The sequence below is a fragment of the Onychomys torridus genome, chromosome 7 (genome assembly GCF_903995425.1).
Source record: "Onychomys torridus chromosome 7, mOncTor1.1, whole genome shotgun sequence".
Lineage (NCBI taxonomy): Eukaryota > Metazoa > Chordata > Mammalia > Rodentia > Cricetidae > Onychomys > Onychomys torridus.
Genome location: NC_050449.1, coordinates 92,095,297 through 92,115,360, shown reverse-complemented (window position 1 = coordinate 92,115,360; position 20,064 = coordinate 92,095,297). Strand labels below are relative to the sequence as shown.

At 49.3% G+C, this 20,064-nt stretch overlaps 1 protein-coding gene across 3 annotated transcripts in view; it reads left to right on the top strand.

The window, feature by feature from the left end:
- The window catches only part of Mras (muscle RAS oncogene homolog), a 54,065-nt gene extending 45,750 nt beyond the window's left edge, over positions 1-8,315 (top strand). For 2 of the 3 annotated variants that reach the window (XM_036192888.1, XM_036192886.1), the window contains exons 4-6: positions 1,068-1,167; positions 3,909-3,988; positions 5,254-8,315. In XM_036192888.1, the coding sequence (XP_036048781.1) occupies positions 1,068-1,167; positions 3,909-3,988; positions 5,254-5,353 (280 nt within the window). In that variant the 3' untranslated portion in view covers positions 5,354-8,315. Of the gene's footprint in view, positions 1-1,067; positions 1,172-3,908; positions 3,989-5,253 lie in introns of all 3 variants that reach the window. The other variant, XM_036192889.1, reaches the window with a different exon arrangement.
- Positions 8,316-20,064: the final 11,749 nt, after the last annotated feature.

The following is a 20,064-nucleotide window of genomic DNA, read 5'->3' as shown; positions in this document are numbered from 1 at the left end:
AGCTGCTCCCAAGGCTCCAAGTCCCATGGCCCTCCTATTTCCATAAACTATCTCTCAATAAAGGAATCATTGGTAACATCTTTGTTTTCCAACTCCAATTTAACCAAATTGTATTATATGCAAAGAAAACTGAATTTCTCCTCCAGAACACACTGAAATGGGTTAAATCGCATTTGACTACACGATTTACAAGTTGCTCATTAAAGGCTTTTTTCTTCACGCTCCATAACATAATTAAATCATCCAGTGTCTGTTTTAAGCCCATCTAACACTGCCAGTCAAAGAAGCCATGCAGAAGGAAACATGAAATGAAGGAAAACAGCAAGCTTTGATGAAATCCCAATAAAGATGGAGAAATCTAGTCAATGACCATTCCACAGGAAAGGACTTGTAACTTCACCTGCCAGAGGGACACATGCACGCAGAGCAAACAGCCCTGGATTGATGTGCATTCAGCCCATGACTATATGGACCTCAAAAGAGGCACCTGAAATGGTCCAGTGGTGGGGAAATCTTAATTTACTTGCTAGTCAAAGAAATAAAAAGTCGCATTTTGGGGAGAGAGGGGTTTTCAAATTACAGTTTTTTTTGTTTGTTTGTTTTTGTTTTTATGTGAAAATATCTAATATTGCCCAGAATGACATGGGGCTGATGTTTTGCTTGATTCACATGCCAATGGGATGCTCATGGGGCATGCCTCTCTATCCCTCACTTCCTCTTGTGGGAGCCATTCTGACTTTGCAGCCTGCCGTTTGTGCAGTACCAGCCACTCTCCCTGGTGCTCTTCCCGTGTCCTGGCTGAGGGCTGCAGTAACCCTGCATTTGTCTGTCAGAGCACTGGAGAGGGAGGTGTGTCCGGGAAGCCAGGCCCTCACCCGCAGCCTCAGGCCAGCCTCAGCACTAGCCTTGAAACAGACTCCAGGCTCCTCCTTCCCAAGCTCTGGTCTCCTCTGGAAAAGAGGAGACCCACTGAGGGGGTGACATGGCACAAGGTCTGGTTGGCATCACCTTGAGTTGGTGGTGCAGGAGGATGAATCTCACTTGGCTATTGTTCTCCTGCTTCCCAGGGAGTCATTCCCAATGATCCTCGTGGCCAACAAGGTGGATTTGATGCATCTGAGGAAAATCACCAGGGAGCAAGGAAAAGAAATGGCGACCAAACACAATGTAGGTGTGTGTGTTCACATGTCTGTGTGCGTGCATGCATGAGTGTGTGTGTGTGTGTGTGTGTGTGTGTGTGTGTGTGTGTGTGTGTGTGTGTTGGGGCCTCAGGGCTGTGTGTGAGAGTCTCTATGTCATCCCTCCTGCAGTGCTGGTCCTTGGAAATGGGACTCAGGCCTCCTCCTGTGTAACTAGGCTCAGCAGAAGCAGAGAGGCCACAGGATGCGATGTGAAGGGATGTTATTTGAAATGAGCAGTAGGCCAATGAAAGCACCCTCTGCAGCCATAAGAGCCTCTGGGGTGGAGGGTGGACAGCTTTCTTCGGAGTAGCCCAGAAGCTGTGGTACTGGGTGTACTCCTGGCTGAGGCCTGCTCTGCTTGAGGCACTGGATGTGTGTTGAGCATGGGGCTGTGCAGAGGTGGCAGCTCTTCTGCCTCATAAGCCAGCACTTGGTGACACTGAATCGCTACGATCTGTTCGCTGAGCCCATCCCATGCCCAGGACTGTACTGGGGGAGCCTGGGTATCAAGACCTCTACCCTTACAGCCATAGGCATCATTATCCGCTTGCTCTCTGGATAGTTCTGGGTCAGGTCCCTGTTCCCCAGTCCAATACTGACATAGTGTACTGGCGTCCTCGGGTCCTGCCTGCTAGCTGGAAAGACAGTCTCACAAGGTAGCCCCATCTCTGCCTACTGGCCTACACTACATGTAGAGAAAGGCATGCTGGGAGCTAGTTTTGATTGGGTGTCTTCTGTATTTATCCCTTCATTCTATCATCCTAGGTCCTGCTTTTCGGTACTTACCTTTATGATGGAAACAGGCAATAAGCAAAGAAAATTAGTTCATCTGAAGTTGACACAACCTTTGGAAACAAGAAAACTAGGGAAGGGAGATCAGGACTGGGAAGAGGGTGGGATGGGTCCATTTCAGCAAGGCCTTAAGGAGGGAGGCAAAGGGATAGTCATACAGATAGCTGAGAAAGGAACATCCGAGCAAAGGAAATCATGTGTGCAAAAGCCTGAGCAAACAAGCCGCTGTGGCTAAGCAGGTGGATGAGATGACTAGTCAGAGAAGTGACTGAAGGAGTCGTGGTTCTTACAGAGGCTGAGGAGGAAAGCCATTGGGTGGAGAGAGGTGCGACATGTGGCCAAGCAGCTTCTCTCCTGTGACATGTTGAGAATAGTCCACTGGGAAAGAAGGAGAACAGAATCACGCAGGGGCTGCCCTGGCATCCCACATGAGGCCGAGCAGGGTGTGAGGGTGGCAAGAGTTGGCTGCCCTTCTAAGAACCAGCAGCATTTGCTCACAGACTGGGTATGGAATGAGAGAAAGAAAGATGGGTCCATGTGTTCTGAGACCCCTAGAGGCTGAGGATTGCTGAACTCCCAAGAGTGTGGGATGCCCAGGGGCTCTGGCTGGAGGTGGTTTCCTGCCTCCCTTCTGCATGTATACAGGGCTGCACAGTGTCCTTATCCATAGGTAGAGTTCTACCTGGTCCTTATCCGGGATGCCCACCATGACTAGACATGGCGTCCAGTTCACAAGAAGCTGCAAAGCTGCCATAGCACCCAGCTGCCCATGGAGGCCAAGTCGGGAAGTAGAAGGCTCTCGCTGACTCTCTGCCGGCCTGGCAATGTCACTGCTTGCAAGCATGTCACCCTGAGCTCTGCCTCACACCACAGGATGGCGGTCTCCTCTGAGGGTTAATTCAGCAAAGTCAGGAACAGGGAGCCCTGGGAAGCCAAATAGCCATCCCACTGTGGAGGGTCATCAGAGGCTCAAATAAAAGTGTCGAAGGCCTGAGCGGGGCCCTTTGTGTGCCTCTGCACCACACTAAGACCTGGTGCTTGGGGCCACTGCAGTGTGTGGACATCTGACCTCACACGATGGTAACTCATGGAGCTTCCCACCAACTGCTCGAACCCCTCAGCTTGCTCTGCCGCTCTCCCCATGCACTGAGGAACCAATAACTTAATTTCTTCACTGTAGTTAGCTTCTTTCAATGTATTAGAATAAAAGGCACTAAGTTTGTGATCAGCAGAAATAAATGTTATGGAAAGTAGCAAAGTCCTTTGGTCTAACCTCAGCCAGCTTACTTCCTCCCCATCCAGGAGGCCAGTACATGTTTGTATGTGGAGGGACAAGCACTTTCTGATTCCCCGGGGTACCTATCTAGGACCCAGAATTGTACCCCAACCTCCCAGAGCCTTTGTTCCACTCAGCCTGTCCAAGGCATGGCATGGATGTGGCCCATGAGGTGGCAGCCACAGCTCCCACTGGCTGTTCCCATCAGCATCCCTGGGTAAACATGGCTGCTGAGCCCCCAGGCTTAGAGACAGAGCCAGCACGAGTGGGGCTGGGCTGGAGAGCTGCGGGTAAGGGACCAGGGTGACCCAGGTCCAGAGTCCTTTTCACAGCACACTTCTCCTCAGCCTTCCCACTGAAGTTCACACTGCAGGAGCCCAGGGAAAAGGTCAGAGGTCACCCCCAAAAGAGGAATAAAGAAGATCACAGTATGCCTCAGTGTGGGAAGCGAAACAGTTTGTTCTTGAGTGGAAAAAGCCTATGTCGATAGGTAGCTATTAAGTGTCTCTGTGACTAGAGACATGAGGGAGTTAGAAAAGCCATTAGTGACACTCTCCAGCTTCACAAGGAAAGAAGACCTAGAGCCTTCTGGGGTTCTGTCCAAACAGGGCTTTGTGGATCATGGTGCCAGGTTGACCAAGATGCATTTTGCCTTCCAGATCCCATATATAGAAACCAGTGCCAAGGACCCGCCTCTCAATGTGGACAAAGCCTTCCATGACCTCGTTAGAGTAATTAGGTAAGCACTGAACCCTCTCTGACAGCTGTGCCCCTTCCTGGTGGCCTCTGGTGAAAGGACAAGCCATATTGTGACTGGATACAAGAGGAACACAGCTCCTATGCTGGGCCAGGAGCCTGGCCAGGTCCAAGCCTATAGTTTGCCATTTCTTGTACCTCTTTGCATTTCCCCCTGCCCTTTACCTTCACCTCTATACTGCCCCAAGATATAATGGGGTGGTGGTGTGGAGGCTGTAGGCATGCTATGGAGATCAGGTGTCTGGTACCCTCAGAACCCTGAGCTTTAATCATACCCCACACAGTGAAGACCAGGCCTCTCCTTCTGTGTCCCAAAACAACTAATTATGGTTCCTGGTCTCAAATTCCAGAAACTCTGTGTGTGTGTGTGTGTGTGTGTGTGTGTGTGTGTGTGTGTGTTCCCAGATTGATAGCCTCTGGGTCTTAAGTGCCAGCAGCCCTGAGACACACTCCTGAATATTCCTTTAAAACCTTACTCACTTTATGTCCGATGGCCGAAGTTGCCTCCTGGCTGTGTCCCCTGCCACCATCTAGTCAGTATTCTAAACCTTTCCTGTTCCCAACAGTTAAACCCCCATCTGCAGCACCTTATGTGGGTGACTCAGAGGCTGTTGGTCAGCTGTGACTCAGACCTAACCTTGTAATGGTGACCCTTGGTCAGCACCTCTTGGTTCCCTGCCGTGTGCACACCCCCGCCTGTAGGCCCACACACTGCACAGCCTGACCTCGTCATTACTCCTCCGTGCAGCTCTGACTTGGTGTTTGTGTTAGCAGTCGGGTGTGCTGGAAGCGAAGTGCTCACCAAGCTGCCGTGTATTGCTTGTGGACTGGTGGTACCAGAGGTACCCACCCTCTAGACCTAGGAAATGTTCACAGAAACCATGTATAAGGCTTTTGTACTCAGTTGACCAGTTGGTTTATCTAAGATAGGCAAAATAGAAAAACAGAAGCCAACTCCGTTATAAAGCACGATGGTGCTTACGATCTAACTAAACCTAGTCAGCACCCAGTGTCACTGATGTCTAGTCAGGTGACTCTGGGTTCCCCTTCCCTTTCTCTCCAGTCTTCTTACACTAAGAGATGCTTCACAGCCTGGTCTCCTTGGGTGTCCAAGACAGCAGTCCCCTCCACTCTAGGCCTGTCCAGAGCAGGCCTTCTTCACCTCCATCCCAGGCGTCGTAGCGAGGGGACAGAGGAGAAGAAAAAGCTCAGTCTGACTCTGTCTTTCCATCCCTCACTGTTCAACAGGCAACAGATTCCAGAGAAAAGCCAGAAGAAGAAAAAGAAAACAAAATGGCGAGACGACCGGGCCACTGGCACCCACAAACTTCAGTGTGTGATCTTGTGACTGCTGAGACCCTGGGCAGAGCAACCGTGAACTGCCAGCCCCCGGGACCAGCCCACTGCCTAACTGCACTGAGAACCATTTCTAACCACAGCCCTTGGCTCTGGGCACGGGAAGGGAGCAAGGGAGGATGGGCAGGAGCAGACAGGGTCTGGCTTTGCCACCTCTCCCAGGAGACAAGCCACAGCTTCCAAGCCTTTCATGTGTTGATTAAGCCCAGGTCCCAGCCTCTTGGTGGGTGTGTTGTTTAAGTACATAGGGCTGGTTTGCTGTGGAAGTGTTTATCCACACACAATGTACCAGACAAGCCATGAACAAGCTTCCTCCCTGTCCCTGTCCCCAGTGTCTGAGCTCTGATGTCTTTTTGTAGATTTTTAAATTATTTGAGTAATGATTATTTTATTAAAGAGGTCTGTGCCCACTGCCTGATGAAGTCTTCAGCAGACCTCTAGGCTAGCGTCTGGAACAGTGCTCTTGTCTTTTTAACTGAGAGTTCCTAGCAGTGCCAAACTCCATCCAGGATGAACAACGGGGATGGCGGAAGTTAGCGGAGGCCTTGGCAGAAGCCCGACCCAGGAAGCAAACAGACCCCAGAGACTGGAGAGAGGAAGATGGATTTATCTGGAGGACTTCGGTGTGGTTGAAAAAGCAGAGATTAGAAAAGAAAATCCCCTCACTGCTACCCACCCCACCCCCACCCCCCCCCCGCCCCCACAGCCACTGAAGTGAGAGCTAGCTGGGACCATTTTACCCCTAGAGGGGATTCCCTTATCCCAAAAGTGGGTGAGGCAAGTGGCTGGCTTTGCAAAAGTGTTCATTTACTTTTTAGGCAGTGAGTAGATTCTGCGTTCAGATGTGGACAGGGCCCTGGGCTTCTCAGATGCGTCCCTTCCTGCTTGCTCACATCTGTGTGTTGCTGTGCCTCTGACACAAATATAGGGATATGTCCAAGGAGGTGAATGTGACACCATCCAGAAAGCTGTTGTTCTATGATTGCTCTTAACTGAAAGCACTCAATACTATCATCACTGAAGCACCATTTCCATCTGAGTCAGCTGACCACCACCGTTATAAGCCTAGCCAGTGAGTAAACCCCTTTTGGCATCAGCCATAGGGCTCTTTTGGTGCACACCTCCATTGCCCTCATCTATCTCAGATGAAAGGGGAAAGGAAAGTTGAGCTGATGACATGGTCCATACACTTATTTCAGCAGGGACATCCCTCCCCCCCCCCCCCCGCCCCACCACGATGCACCCCTCCCTCTCTGGTTCTGCTGGTGGGGTAAAGATTGGGTTTTTCCAGCTGGGAACTGGATAGAGGGGACAGCAGGAATGAAGTACACCCTGTGGGAGGATCAGAAGAGGAGGCAGAGCAGCTAGTGAGCTCATCTGCCAGCTCATTGTGCAAAACAGAGGATCCCCACCAGGTGGCTGGGCCACTCTGGAGAATGAAACTCATGGAAAGAAATCCAAGGGAAGTGAGCACCCAGTGGATGTCCAGCCCATGATTCCTTTCCAATCTGGGAAGTCCTAAGTTGTTCACACACAGGGTCATCATCACAGAAGGCCCCATCGAAGGGACAGTTCTGCTACAGGAGGAAATGATTGCTAGCTAAAGGTCAAACTTCTTGCTAGTCAAACTGCCAGCCCACACCACTTTTTTATGTTCCTAAAAAGGATACCAAAGAACATTCCAAATGAGGTATCTCACCATTTCCCAGATCCTGTAATACTTATGAATTTTTCAACACTAGAAGGACCAGGCTTGTTCCAGCCTTAGGCGCCCTGAGTCACACCCTGGCTGCTGCCACCTGGAGCGAGGACAGCAGTGAGGTCAGGGTGCTCTGCACAGGACGCTGAGACGGAAGAGCCACTGCCAGAGAGCCCCAATCTCCTTCCACCTGCCACCAGCACGCCCCTGCCTCTCTGGAGCTACATCTCCACTGTGCTGAGAGGGCCTCTCACCAGAAGCAGAGCAGTCGCCTAGACCAGAGCCCCGAGTCACACAGGTAACTAGAGGGGAGGCTCCCAGTGCTCCTGCCCCTCTGGAAAGAAGCAGAGCCTCCAGGCCCATCACCCAGCGCATCCATGCTAAACTGCCCACTTTGTAAACTGGCTAGCATCTGGCTTTCTGCAGTCTCTGATTCAGGGCTCCTGGGAAGCTTTCATTTCCCAGAATCCCATACTCCCATAAGTGAGATGGGTAGGTAACACTCCAGAATTAGAAAGGAGCCCTTTGACAGAGTTTCCAGAGAGGCCATGTGAAGTAAACTCAGCGCACTTCCATCACCAGCCAACAGGGAAAGCCTGGAAGCCTGGTTGGCCACAACGGAGGTGGGTTTATAGTTGTCATTCTGAGGCTTCCTCTAGATTTTTCAGAAACCTGTGTTCCCATCATATCCCCTGATGTACAACTCCCTGGAATCCCCTCATCCCTGCCTCTCTATTGTGTGCTCCGATTTTCTCCACTACTCTGGCACCTCCTTATAGACTCCTTTTCTCCCCCCTGGCCATCTCCTCTCCTCCAGAATGGGGCTATGCCACTGCTACTTCCTTCACAAGCACTTTGCCACTCGGGACATCTGGATGTTTCCCTTAGGAGTTTGCCACCTCCCCATGACTCTCGCTGTGGGGAGTACCGGATTGACTTAGTGTAGCCTGCCAGGAGATGTGACCCACTAACCCATGCAGCTCTAACCTCAGAGCCCCCAAACCTGCTACACCAAGTCCAGAGCCACGGAGGGGTCCCTTCCTTTAGCTGCACACCTGGGGGGAGACTCCACACTGCCTGGGGTTTACCTAGAATGCCAGATACTTGAAACACTGAGCCCTTTGAGTATTAGCAGATAGCCATTGTTGTGAAATGAGGCTGATGCCTGGACATCTTGATGATGCTTGAGCCTTTTATGTAACTTTTTATCAAGTCTTTGTGTATCTCTACTTATTAATAAAGAAACAAAGAGAAATGCTGTCTTATTTCCTCTCGCTCAAATACGCCTAGTTTTGTGGTTCCTCAGTCCTTTACCCAAACACTCAATGCTTCCAGAGCACGGCCTTGGTTTAGCCAAACCTAAAGTATGGGGAAAGCCCACTGGTGGCCATGGGGGCATCTCCTGTAGAGCCACTTCCTCAGCTGCATACCGCCTGCCCTCTGTCTTCTGTGGGGAACAGTTCTTTTATTCAAAATGGGATCCCTGGCCACTCCCCTCCTGACTATTTCACCCAGCTCCTTGCTTCCAGTTCTCAACCCCAAGGTCTTAGACAAGATCCCAGGGCTTCGTGTGCACAATGACTTGAGCAGCATTGCCCTAGAAGAAATTCAGCCCAGATTCACTGTCTGTGGGCAAAGCTCCACCATATCTTCTCAACTTGTGGGTCTTAACCCCTTTGGGGGTTCAGTGACCCTTTCACAGAGATTCCCTAAGACCATCAGAAAACATAGGCATTTACATTATGATTCATAACAGTAGCAAAATTATAGTTATGAAGTAGCAATGAAAATAATTTCATTGTTGGGGTCACCACAACATGGGGAACTGTATTAAAGGATCGCAGCATTAGGAAGGTTGAGCATTAGCACCACTGTGCTAGAGGAAGGCCCGGCTGCAAACCACTGCAAGAATCTGCCTATCAACAGCATGATCTCAGAAGTGTCCTCCCATAGGCATGGAGTGTATCATCAATTACAGGAAGATTGCACAAATGGGCTCCCAGGTTTGTTGTTTTACTCTGGGGTTTTTCTTAAAATGTCGACAATGGCCCGCTGTGGTGGTGCATGCCTTTCATCCCAGCACTCAGGAGGCACAAGCATGCAGAATACCTGTGAGTGTAGAGGCCAGCCTGGCCTGTACAGTGAGTTCCAGGCCAGCAAGGGCTACACAGTAAAACCTTATCTCAAAAACAAAAAACAAACAAAAACCCAAAACAACAACAAGTCAATGGTCTTGCAGATAAGTGAAGTCTCACCATCTGCCATCCAAGCTGGGAATCCAAGCATCTGAATAAAGGATAGAGCACTCTATGCGTGTGAGGGAAGCTCTCATTCCTAGGATTTTCTTTCTCTGCAGCTTTTGGGGCTCCAACATCACGCCAAACAGCTCATTGTTACGCTTATGTGAATGTTTAAGCATAAAAAGAGGAGTGAGTTCACAGTGAGCGGAAGAAACTACACGGGCTTTCAGTGCAGGATGCAGCCGACCACGCTCACACAATCATCTTTTTGTTCGGTTCTGAGACCTGGGCCTGGGCCGAAGAACAGAGGTAAGATCCTGGATACATGCTTCTCAGCGTGTCCTCCAGAGCAGTGGCTTCAGCACCAGCAGGCTATTTATTGGAAATGTCCATTATCCTGCCCCACTCCAGACTGCCTGCTGAGTAGAAGCCCTGTCCTCTGTATTGAACAAGGCCTTCATGGTACTCTAGTGCTCCCTACAGTTTGCAAATCACCAAATGAGGCAAGTGTGGGTGAAGAGTAAAAGCTTCTACTCTGTGGAAATAAACATCTGCAGTGTTGTTCTTATCTGCAAAGCAGCTGTGGTCCCATTGGGTGATGATGCTCAGGTCTTTGCTTCCCACATCTAATTGATAAGGGCCCCTCAACATCTGGAACCAAAGACCCTAGTAGAAGGGTTATTTGTGGTGATATTTTATTTGTGCTGAAATGTGGTGATATTTTATTTGTATGTTAATAAATAAAGTTTGCCTGGAGATCAGAGGATAACCATCCATAAACCAAAGTCAGGCAGTGGTAGCACACGCCCTTAATCCAATCACATGGCAGGCAGAGTCTCTGTGCATTCAAGGACACAGCCAAGTGTGGTGACCCACGCCTTTAATCCCAGTACCAACCAGAGACTTGGAGGTCTGTATAGACAGGCAGTGATGAGGCAGTGAGGTGGCTGGGCTAAGAGCCAATGAGAGAGCAGAACAGCAAGGCAATAAAGGTGCAGATTAGACAAGAAGCTGGTTCTCTTGGGAAGCTACAGCATCGCAGTGAGCTAAGGTTAGCTGGTGGCTCTCACTATTTCTGTGATCTCTATGGCTTCCACCCCTGTATTTGGCTGTGTTTCTTGTTTAATGAGACTGTTTAGAAATTCGTCTACAGTTATGGACCTTGACTCCATGGGGTTGCAGGTGGGGTGGCTGACACCTTGAAATCATATGCAGAATGACTGCTATGCATGCACTCTTCCAGGCTCAGGACACTCACGTGCTGTTGGAGTCTCCCAGCTCTGAGGGTACTGCTCCGTGTGAAGATGGAGCAGCCTCGGAGCTCTCTTTTCGATGCCAGGCTCTTCTGGCAGTTTCACAGCCTCAGAGAACAGGAAGGGGAAATGAAAGGAGTGAGGATCCAGCCACGCTGAAGAAGCACTGACAGCTGAGTGGACATTCCCCTGCAGGCCCTCCCACGACATCCTGCAGGAGGGGCTGGGGTCAAGCTACCTTTTTCCAGTTCCCCCTACATGACCAAGTGTGTGACCCACATGACTCATCTACCTTCTTCTCCACTGTGGCAAGCGAAATTATGATTCTCTCTCTGTCTCTGTCTCTGTCTCGTGTGTGTGTGTGTGTGTGTGTGTGTGTGTGTGTGTGTGTGTGTGTGTGTGTGTGTTAGTGCTGGGAATTGAACTCAGGACCTGTGCATGCTAGGCAAGAATGCTACCACTGACCTAGATTCCCAGCTCCAAAGGCAACAATTATATTTTCATTACAGCAGGCCCCCTTTGAGGCTGGTCACAAACTGCAGTGATAGTTCATTTGTCTATCTATATTCCTTACATTCTTATGTCCCTAGGCCCAGAGAAGAAACTGGCGGCACAATGGTGATGCCTAATGTTTATAAGATAAATCAATAATTATTACAGATATTGTCCTCCATGCTAAGATGGTTCTACCAAGCCAAGTTAGTTTGGTTTACCAAGCCATCTTAGTCCAAATGTGCCTTCTTTGCCCCACAAAGTATGGCACTCATACCTTATAGCAGACCCAAGCTCACTGCAAATTTCAAACAGTTTCCCAAGGCCATGATCTCACAGAGACCTCAGCATCTGCCTCATTCCACAGCCTCTCTCCTCAAGTTAACCTCTGCCTCGGTTTCCACAAAGAAAACCCATCCTCTTAACCACCTCTGCACTTTGCTGCAGACTTGTAGGCCCTAAGATGGCCTCACCTCAATGGCTGCTCCTATGCCTCCAGACCCTCCCTCAGCTTTGCTCCTCCCCCAGGTCAAGCTCCCTCCTCTCAGGCCCTCTTGATGCAGCTGCTTTTTTAAAGCCACACCCTACAATTTCTTCTTAGGGTGAAGTAAGAAGGTGAATTAAAGCCTCCAGTTTGCTCAGGCAAGGAATTTCCTGGATGCTAGTGTGCCATAGGTCTAGCACAGGTCTCGGCCAAACTTACCCGAGCGTTAAGAATGAAATATTGGGGGTTGGGGATTTAGCTCAAAGGTAGAGCGCTCGCCTAGCAAGCACAAGGCCCTGGTTCGGTCCTCAGCTCCGGAAAATTAAAAAAAAAAAAAAAAAAAAATGAAATATTTGCCAGGCGGCGGTGGTGCACGCCTTTAATCCCAGCACTTGGGAGGCAGAGCCAGGTGGATCTCTGTGAGTTCGAGGCCAGCCTGGTTTACAGAGCTAGTCCAGGACAGGCTCCAAAACTACAGAGAGAAACCCTGTCTTGAAAAACAAGAAAAAAAAGAAAGAAAGAAAGAAAGAAAGAAAGAAAGAAATGTTCATCCTGTTCTAGCATAACAATTCTAATAATTATGAATTTTTAATAACCCTATGAATTAGTTGCTGGTCTTCAGGCCCTAGCAACTGTCATTGTTTCCTCCGGGTAAGGGGTTTTTGGAACACAGACTTAGGATTTAGCAGCTTTAATTTGCTTTTAAAGCAGGTTCTAGGTGACCAGATGCTGCTTGTCTGAGAACCGTGAATTAGCAAACCCACGGGACACAGAGGGAGAGTGCTTGTGTGTGTTGTAGCTACTTCCTGTACGCCAGTCATGGTCCCGCTCCCGCACCCACCTCCTGTCCTCATGACCATCCCGGGACATAGGTGACACAGTGTTTTCTAGAAAAAGAAACTAAGGCCAGGGACAGGCAGGAGTGACTGAGCCTAGACATGCACCCTGTTTTGCTCCTGAAGTCTATGCTCTGTTCCCCACCACCCTGCCACCCTGAAAATTGAGCTAGCCTAGGCTGTCTCCCCACACCCGGGTTTGAGGGAATGCTTTCTTTCTTTCTTTCTTTCTTTTTTTGTTTCTTGTTTTTCAAGACAGGGTTTCTCTGTGTAGCTTTGTGCCTTTCCTGGAACTCACTTTGTATCCCAGGCCGGCCTCTAACTCACAGAGATCCGCCTGCCTCTGCCTCCCAGTGCTGGGATTAAAGGCATGGGCCACCACCGACGGCAAGGGAATGCTTTCAATGTGTGTCATGCTTCTTGCTTTTTTTCAAAGGAGCTGAATGCAGCCCAACTTCCCCCTGAGTGACTCATCACCGCATCTGAGCTCCAGTGACAGTCATTTTCCAGTGTCTGATTGGACCTCCACCCAGGGCAGCCCTCACTGTGGCCTTGGACACTACCTTCAGCTCTCACCCTCTTACTGTCCTGCCACCTGAGACTGCCCAGGTCGAGCAACCCCAGGGGATAGCATAGAGGGTAAGGTCCAGGGGCCTTAAACATGTTCCAGGCCTCTGGCATTCTGCCTAGAAAATCACCCATATCCAAGAGCCCTAGCAACTGTCACCTCCTCTGGGTGGGGATAGTTAGAACACAGACAGGATTTAGCAGCTTTTGTTGTTGTTGTTGTTTTGAGATACCATTTCTTTTTATAACTGCCCTGGCTGTCCTGGAACTCGCTTTGTAGACCAGCCTGGCCTCGAACTCACAACAGAGATCTGCCTGCTTCTGTCTCTGGAGTGCTGGGATTAAAGGTGTATGACACCACCAGCTGGCTTGGATTTATCAGCTTCCATTTGCTTTTTAAGCAGGTTCCAGGTAATGTGTGTCTAAGCCCTCTGAGAACCCTAAGTTAGCAAATCCACGGGACACGTGCTTTCTTTGCCCCTAGCTTGTAGCAGACCCAAGGTCGCTGCAAATTTCAAGTAGTTTCCCAAGGTCACAATCTATTGGTGACCTCTGCATCTGCCTCTATCCCACAGCCCCTCCCCTCAAGTTAGCTCTTGCCTCAGTTTCCACAAAGAAAACCCACCCCTCATAACCACCCCTGAACTCTGCTGAGGACTTGTAGGCCCTAAGATGGCCTCTCAGCTGATCTTTTTCCACGACATGCTTGGCCCAGCTCTTTTGCTAGAGCAAATGGCGCCTGGGATGCAAAGCACTATGACTAATGTTTGTCAACAGAGCAGTTCCTCCCTCTCCACTCAGCCCAGACTTTTGGTTCCCTCTGTGGTTGGCATTGCTGAGTCTCCAGTGTTGCTGATGCTGGGGTGTGTGGGTTAGTGGCCAGTGCACAGGCTGCCTAGGTCTAGCCTGGCTATCCCCTTGTCTCAGCTTGGTCATCACACTTTAACTGGGCTGATGATAAGGATGCTTCTGAAGGCTTCAAGGCTATTGTTAGGTTTTAATTTAGTATATGTTTTCAGAATAATGACTGATGCATGGAAATTCTAAATGCCAGCCAGGATCCCAGGATGAAAGCAATATGCGCTCCCCAGGACCCAAAGCAGCTTTTTGCTGCCCTCTCTTTTCTGGATCCTGGAGCTCGGCTCCTGCCATCTCTCCTTGCAAAGTAAATTCAGAGGCATGTATGCATGCCTGTAATCCCAGATCGGAGGCTCATGTGGTTGAGTAACCTGGACCACACAGCAAGTTTCAGGTCGACCCAGGCTACAGGTGAGATGCTATGAAAAAATAAATAATAAATAAATAAAATGTTCACTTTATGAGGACCCAGGATTGGATCCTTGGCATCCATGCAAAAAGTGGAGAGTGGTTTGGATCCTTGGCATCCATGTAAAAAAGTGGAGAGTGGTGGTATGTGTTATATGTGACTACATGCTGAGCCCATTAGCCGCCATCTTGGGAAGTTCAGCTGCACCCTCTTGCAAAAGGATGATCCCAGCTGGGCTTGTTAACTGTTCATACCCCTTCATGGATGGTTAGGGAGGGCCACAAGACTCACCTGCGCTGTCTACCACCTGTTGTGTGCTGTGCTGAGCCGAGCTGCGCTGCGTTAGTTGTACGTGACCTTGGGGGAGGAGCTAGAGTAGATAAGCAGGGGAAGTCCAAGGGGGAAGGGACTCCATCTATATGACTACAGGAAGCCCTCATCCCTGCTGGGTAAAGACCTTCCAGGTGTGGTCTATTGAAGGGAGAATTCCACACCTCTGTAAGTAACCCCTCACCTAAGTAACCCCTCACCTAAGCTCTGTAAGGAATCCCATGAAATTCATTGGTTTTCCCAGAGTGATCTTTGATGGAACTGTGTTCAGTTTGTCTTTGGGACAGAGACAAGAGGATCCTGGGAACCCACTGGCCAGCCAGTGTAGCTGAAGTGGGGCTCCTGGTTCAGTGGGGGAGTCTGTCTAGAAAAATAAAGTGTAGGCTGGGTGTGGTGGCACACACAGAAGGTAGAGGCAGGCAGATCTCTGTGAGTTTGAGGCCATGCTGGTCTACAGAGTGAGTTCCAAGCAAGCCAGGGTTAAATAATGAGACCCTGTCTCAAATTAATCTATCAATCAATTAACCAATCCAGTAAAATCTAGATTTCCAACTAAAATTTTCTACCCCTCAAATGCCACCCTCTCCTAGTAACTAATCAGAGGTGCACAGTTAATAATATGGTCTTTGCATTCATAAACTGAAGCATGTCAGGGACCTAAGGGAACCATGGTTGGGGATGGTTAAAAACTTTTATACTACACCAATATAGCAGGCTGGTGAATATCTTAAAATCTTCATTTCTGGCATTCTCCCAGCTCGGGAGGTTATAATCTCTTTTGAAATACCTGGGTGTCCCCGGATGTCACAAGCCTAGTAGTGGCAAAGCTAGATTGGAGCCTCCTCGGTGCATCTGATTCCATTCCTTGCCAACCTCAAGATAGCACTAGAGGATACATGCTCAACTATGATGACTTTATGGGCCCAGGTTCCTTCCTCTGAGACTGGAGTCACCTGACTACTCACCTCTAGTGTTAATGTGGGGATTAAACGAGTTAATGCGTTCTAAGAACCTAGCGAACTATGCTGGTCATGTGCCCGCGAAGCTTCTCAGCACCCTGTAGTTGTTATTTCTAGAATCACTGTTATTGACACTCTGGCGGGTTAAAAAAGCCCAGGGAGCTGGGTCGGTGCCCCTTTTCACCACCAGAGGGCGCCATCGTAGAGCGAAAAACAGCCTTGTGGCTCCATCTCCAGAGTACAGCAGCTCTTCCCTCCACTGAGACCAGGCTCAAGGTGACACCATAGTGCATAAACCTCAGCTCACCTACTTCCTTTCTTGCCCATGCCCTGTGGGACTTCCTGACTTTCTAGGGCTCCTGGTACCAGAGAAATGTGTATTTGGAGTTCAAGTCCACCATGTATGTAGCAAATGTTTGTCACATCACCAGACCAAGCAGCCGGTCCATCAGCCTTCTGGAACTAAACTTTGCCACCCCAGGCTAGCCTGGCTCTTCTGGATACTTCATGCCTAAGGACCAGCTCCAGTCCCTCACAGTTTACTTCATATGCCTTCTGGAGACTTCTCCACCGGCTGGAGCTCCCCAGGTAGGCGCAAGGAACCCAAGGTTCCTGACGTCCCCAAGAAAGACTCTCAGCCTGTCTCTTGGCTCTGTTCACACAATTCTACATTCTACATGTGGAAAAAGCATCTTCCTTGAATTTAGCCTACCTCAGTCTGATGGACCCCCCCACACACACACACACCCACACACACTTCGACAGTTCCAAATTCCACTTGACCTTTGGTTTCTTGCACATGCTGAACCCAGTATTTCAGTGTTTGGTGAGGGTCACTTCCAAGGATAGGGCTTCAGGGAAAGATTCCTAAGGTCCCAGTCTGGATCAGCAGCCTTCAAAATGCAGTCCTGGTACAAAGGCCACATTCCTGGGACATTCTCCAGACCCACTGCATCTTAGTCTCTGGAGTGAGGCTGGGAAGCTAGGTGGGTAGCTAGCACTCTTGGAGAGGCACAGGGCTGTTGGGGACATCCCAGCCTGCACTCGGGCCATCTTTGGGATCTGCAAGATTTCTTCCACAGACAGGTGAAGCTGCTCTTGTAACACCCCAGCAGTCTATCTTACAATTGGCCAGGATGAGAGTAGCCCTGACTGACATAGCTTTAAGCATTTTTCCATAATGGTACAGAACACTAATGGTTTTGGCCCTCAATCTAGATGAAAAGATGTCCTGTTTTGCTATAGTTGCTTAGTGAAGAGCCCTGACTTACACCAGCCCAGTCCACAAACTATCAGATAATGTGATCGTGCTGTGATGCTGTCCCTGCAAGGCTGGGGGGGGGGTGTCACAATGAGACACAGAGAGGTGAGGAGAGAAGGCAGGCAAGGAAGGGAGAGGCGTGATGCCCTGAGGAAGGAGGCCCTCAGAGCTTCTCTTTCAGAAGCTCACAATCAAATCTCCAGCTAAGCTCCTGCAGGAAATGTCACCGGGGTCCCTTCCCGCTGCTTACCTCCAAGAAAGGTTTCAAAGTGCTCAGAATTGTCCCTCAAACCCAGCACACATGTCCTAAGAGAGAAAGACAGACTTAGTGTCTGAGAAGATGGCTCAAGGGCCATCTTTTAACCAGACTGGAAGCTTCAATACAGGCTTCTTCTTCTTCTTCTTCTTCTTCTTATTATTATTATTATTATTATATTTGTGTTTTAATTTTACACATCAGCCATGGGTTCCCCTGTCCTCCCTCCATCAATACAGGTTTTTATTTTATTTTTATGTATGTGTATGTATAGACACATGTTCATACGAGTACACATGTCCATGTCCATATAGAGGCTATACGGTTGGGTGTCTACCTCAATTGTTCTTCACATTTTTTGTTTTGTTTTGTTTTTCATTCAAGACAAGGTTTCTCTGTGTAGCCTGGCTGTCCTGGAACTCCTCTATAGACCAGGCTGGCCTCGAATTCAGAGATCCACCAGTCTCTGCCTCCCAAGCGCTGGGATTAAAGGCATGTGCTACCATCACCCAGCCTTTACCTTATTTTTTGAGACAAGGTCTCTTCCTGAATCTGGAGCTCTCCTGTCCAGCTATACTCAGCAGGCTAGGAAACCTCAGGGAGCCTCCTGTCTCTGACTTCCCAGCAGCAGGGTTCCAGCACGAGCCACCGAATCCAGATGTTTACGTCAGTGCTGGGGATCTGAACCGAGGTTCTCATGCTTGTGTGGCAAGCACTTTATTGACCAAGCTGTATCCCTGCTCCCTGGCTCTTTTTAAAATTCAAATGCATGTCGGTTGGACAGCAGCCCTCAGTGGTTAGCTTTCTTCTTGCTGTGACATCATGCAGGACAAAAGTGATTAAGGAAACAGGGAAGACTTACTTTGTTCACAGTTTCAGGGGACTCGGGCCAGGCTCGCCTAGCCCCATGTTTCTGGCCTGTAGTGAGGCAGTACATCATGGCAGGGAGCGTGTGGTAGAGGCTGCTCACCTAATGGCAAACCAGAGGTAAAAGAAAGACAGGTCCCCAAGGACTTGCCCCCAGTGACCTACTTCCTCCAGCCAGCTGCCACCTCCTGAAGTGCCTAGACCCTCCCAACATAGCCCACCACCTCAGAACCAAGTGTCCACCCATCAGCCTGTGGGGACACTTCATTGTCAAACTATAACAGGCCTCCAAACATATGCCCACTTCCTAACCTCCGGTAGATGTAACCTTATGTGAAAATAGGTCTTTATGGACGCAATGGAAGATCTTATGGGTGCATCTGACTGCTGTCCTTATATGATACAGGAGAGGAGATTGGAGACAAGGGGGAGAGGGGTTTGTAAGACAGGCAGGCATTGCAGTAATGTATCTGCATGTCAGGGAACCCCAAGAAATTACAGAGCCATTAGAAGCTAAGAGTGGTGGGAATACACTGGAACCCCAGAAGGGACTAGTCCTAGGGCTGAAGAGATGGCTCAGTGGTTAGGAGTGTTTGCTGCTCTCCCAGAGGACTTGAGTTTGGTTGGAAGTGTCTATAGCAGGTGGCTCACAGCTGTCTGTAACTCTCCAGGCCCAGGGTTCCTGTGGCCTCTGCTGCTCTCCTCGGGCACCCCCAAATGTGTGGCCTATACTCACGCAGAGGTCCATATGTACACATGAGTAATGACAAAACCAAAATAGTTTAAAGAAGAAAAGAAATACAGTTGGTCCTTTGAGCACCTGGACTTTGCATGTCTGGCCGTGACAACCATGGAGGAAGTAAATTGCCGCTGCCTTTAGCCCTCATTGGGAATCTGTTATGGAAGCCACGGGGGAGCAAGACAAAAAAAATCACTGTGTGTTACTTCATGGTAATTCTTCTAAGAATCTAGAGGGAAAGGAAGGAGTCTCTGAGAAGGTGTATACTGCAAAACATGGCCCAGAAAGGGAGAGAATGTGACCAGTTAAGAACATTAGGAAAACCCAAGAATCCCATTAAAGGCTTATCACACTATAAAGCATCATTCCAAGATTGTTGTGCAGCTGGGCTTCATACTAAAGATCCCCCTGCCAGTTAAACTAACAGACTAGTGGGAATGCCTCTCAAAATGTCATAAAATGAGAAACATCTTCATACTGAAACGTAGTAAAACAAGCAGAAGGAGTGTAGTGGGTAGCCATCCCAGCCTTGGTCTGGAAGTTCCAACCCCCATTGAGGCTTTGGTAATGGTCACGCCCACAAGGCGGGGCTGAGGGAGGAAGCAGAAGACCCAGGATGGAGAGGAGAGGCCTCTCTTGGTTCCGGGACCCTGGACGCTGGAGGTAGACCAAGCTGAGTTCTCCAGAGAACACCGTCGGACTGCGCCATACCTTTGCCAGACCCTACAACCTATCCCTTCATTTGTAAGTTACCCCACAAAATAAACCTCCCTTTTAACTATGTGGAGTGGCCTTAATAATTCCACCAATAAAGGAGTAAATGAAAAATTCCATTATAAAGTAGATATCAGGCCAGCACGAGGATAAATGTACTTGCCACCAAGCCCAGTGATCTGGGTTTGCTCTCTAGGACCCACAGGGGAAGGGGAACACCCCTTCCTCTAAGTTGCCCTATAACCTCCACATGTGGGTCCACACCCATATACATATACAAAAGAAATTACTTAAAATATAACTTTTGAAAGCTCAGAAAATAAATGTTAACAGTAGAGCTCAATGCTGGCGAACCTGGCAGTTTATTAAATGGATAGGGAGCTGTGATGACATGAAAACAGCCTTTTCTAAGCAGAGGATCCAATGCAAGATCAAGCTCCATGCCAAGAGACACCCTGTTTCTCTGCCAGGCCACTGGCATGCCATGGCTGCATTTCAAGAGTGGGGTAGCTCAGTCGAAGAGTGCTTGACTAGCATGCGTGGGCCCCTATATTCCATCTCCACCGTCGCAAGCAACAACAAAGAATAGTGTTGGGCTTCTCAGGGACTCTATGCTGCTGTTGGGGGTCAATCTGCAGGACAGCACAGCCTGCCCCTGTGTCTTCCCGTCACCGGCACAGATGTCCACCATCATATACCTGCTGCTGCCACCGCCACCCTCATTCTTAGCTCCTCCATC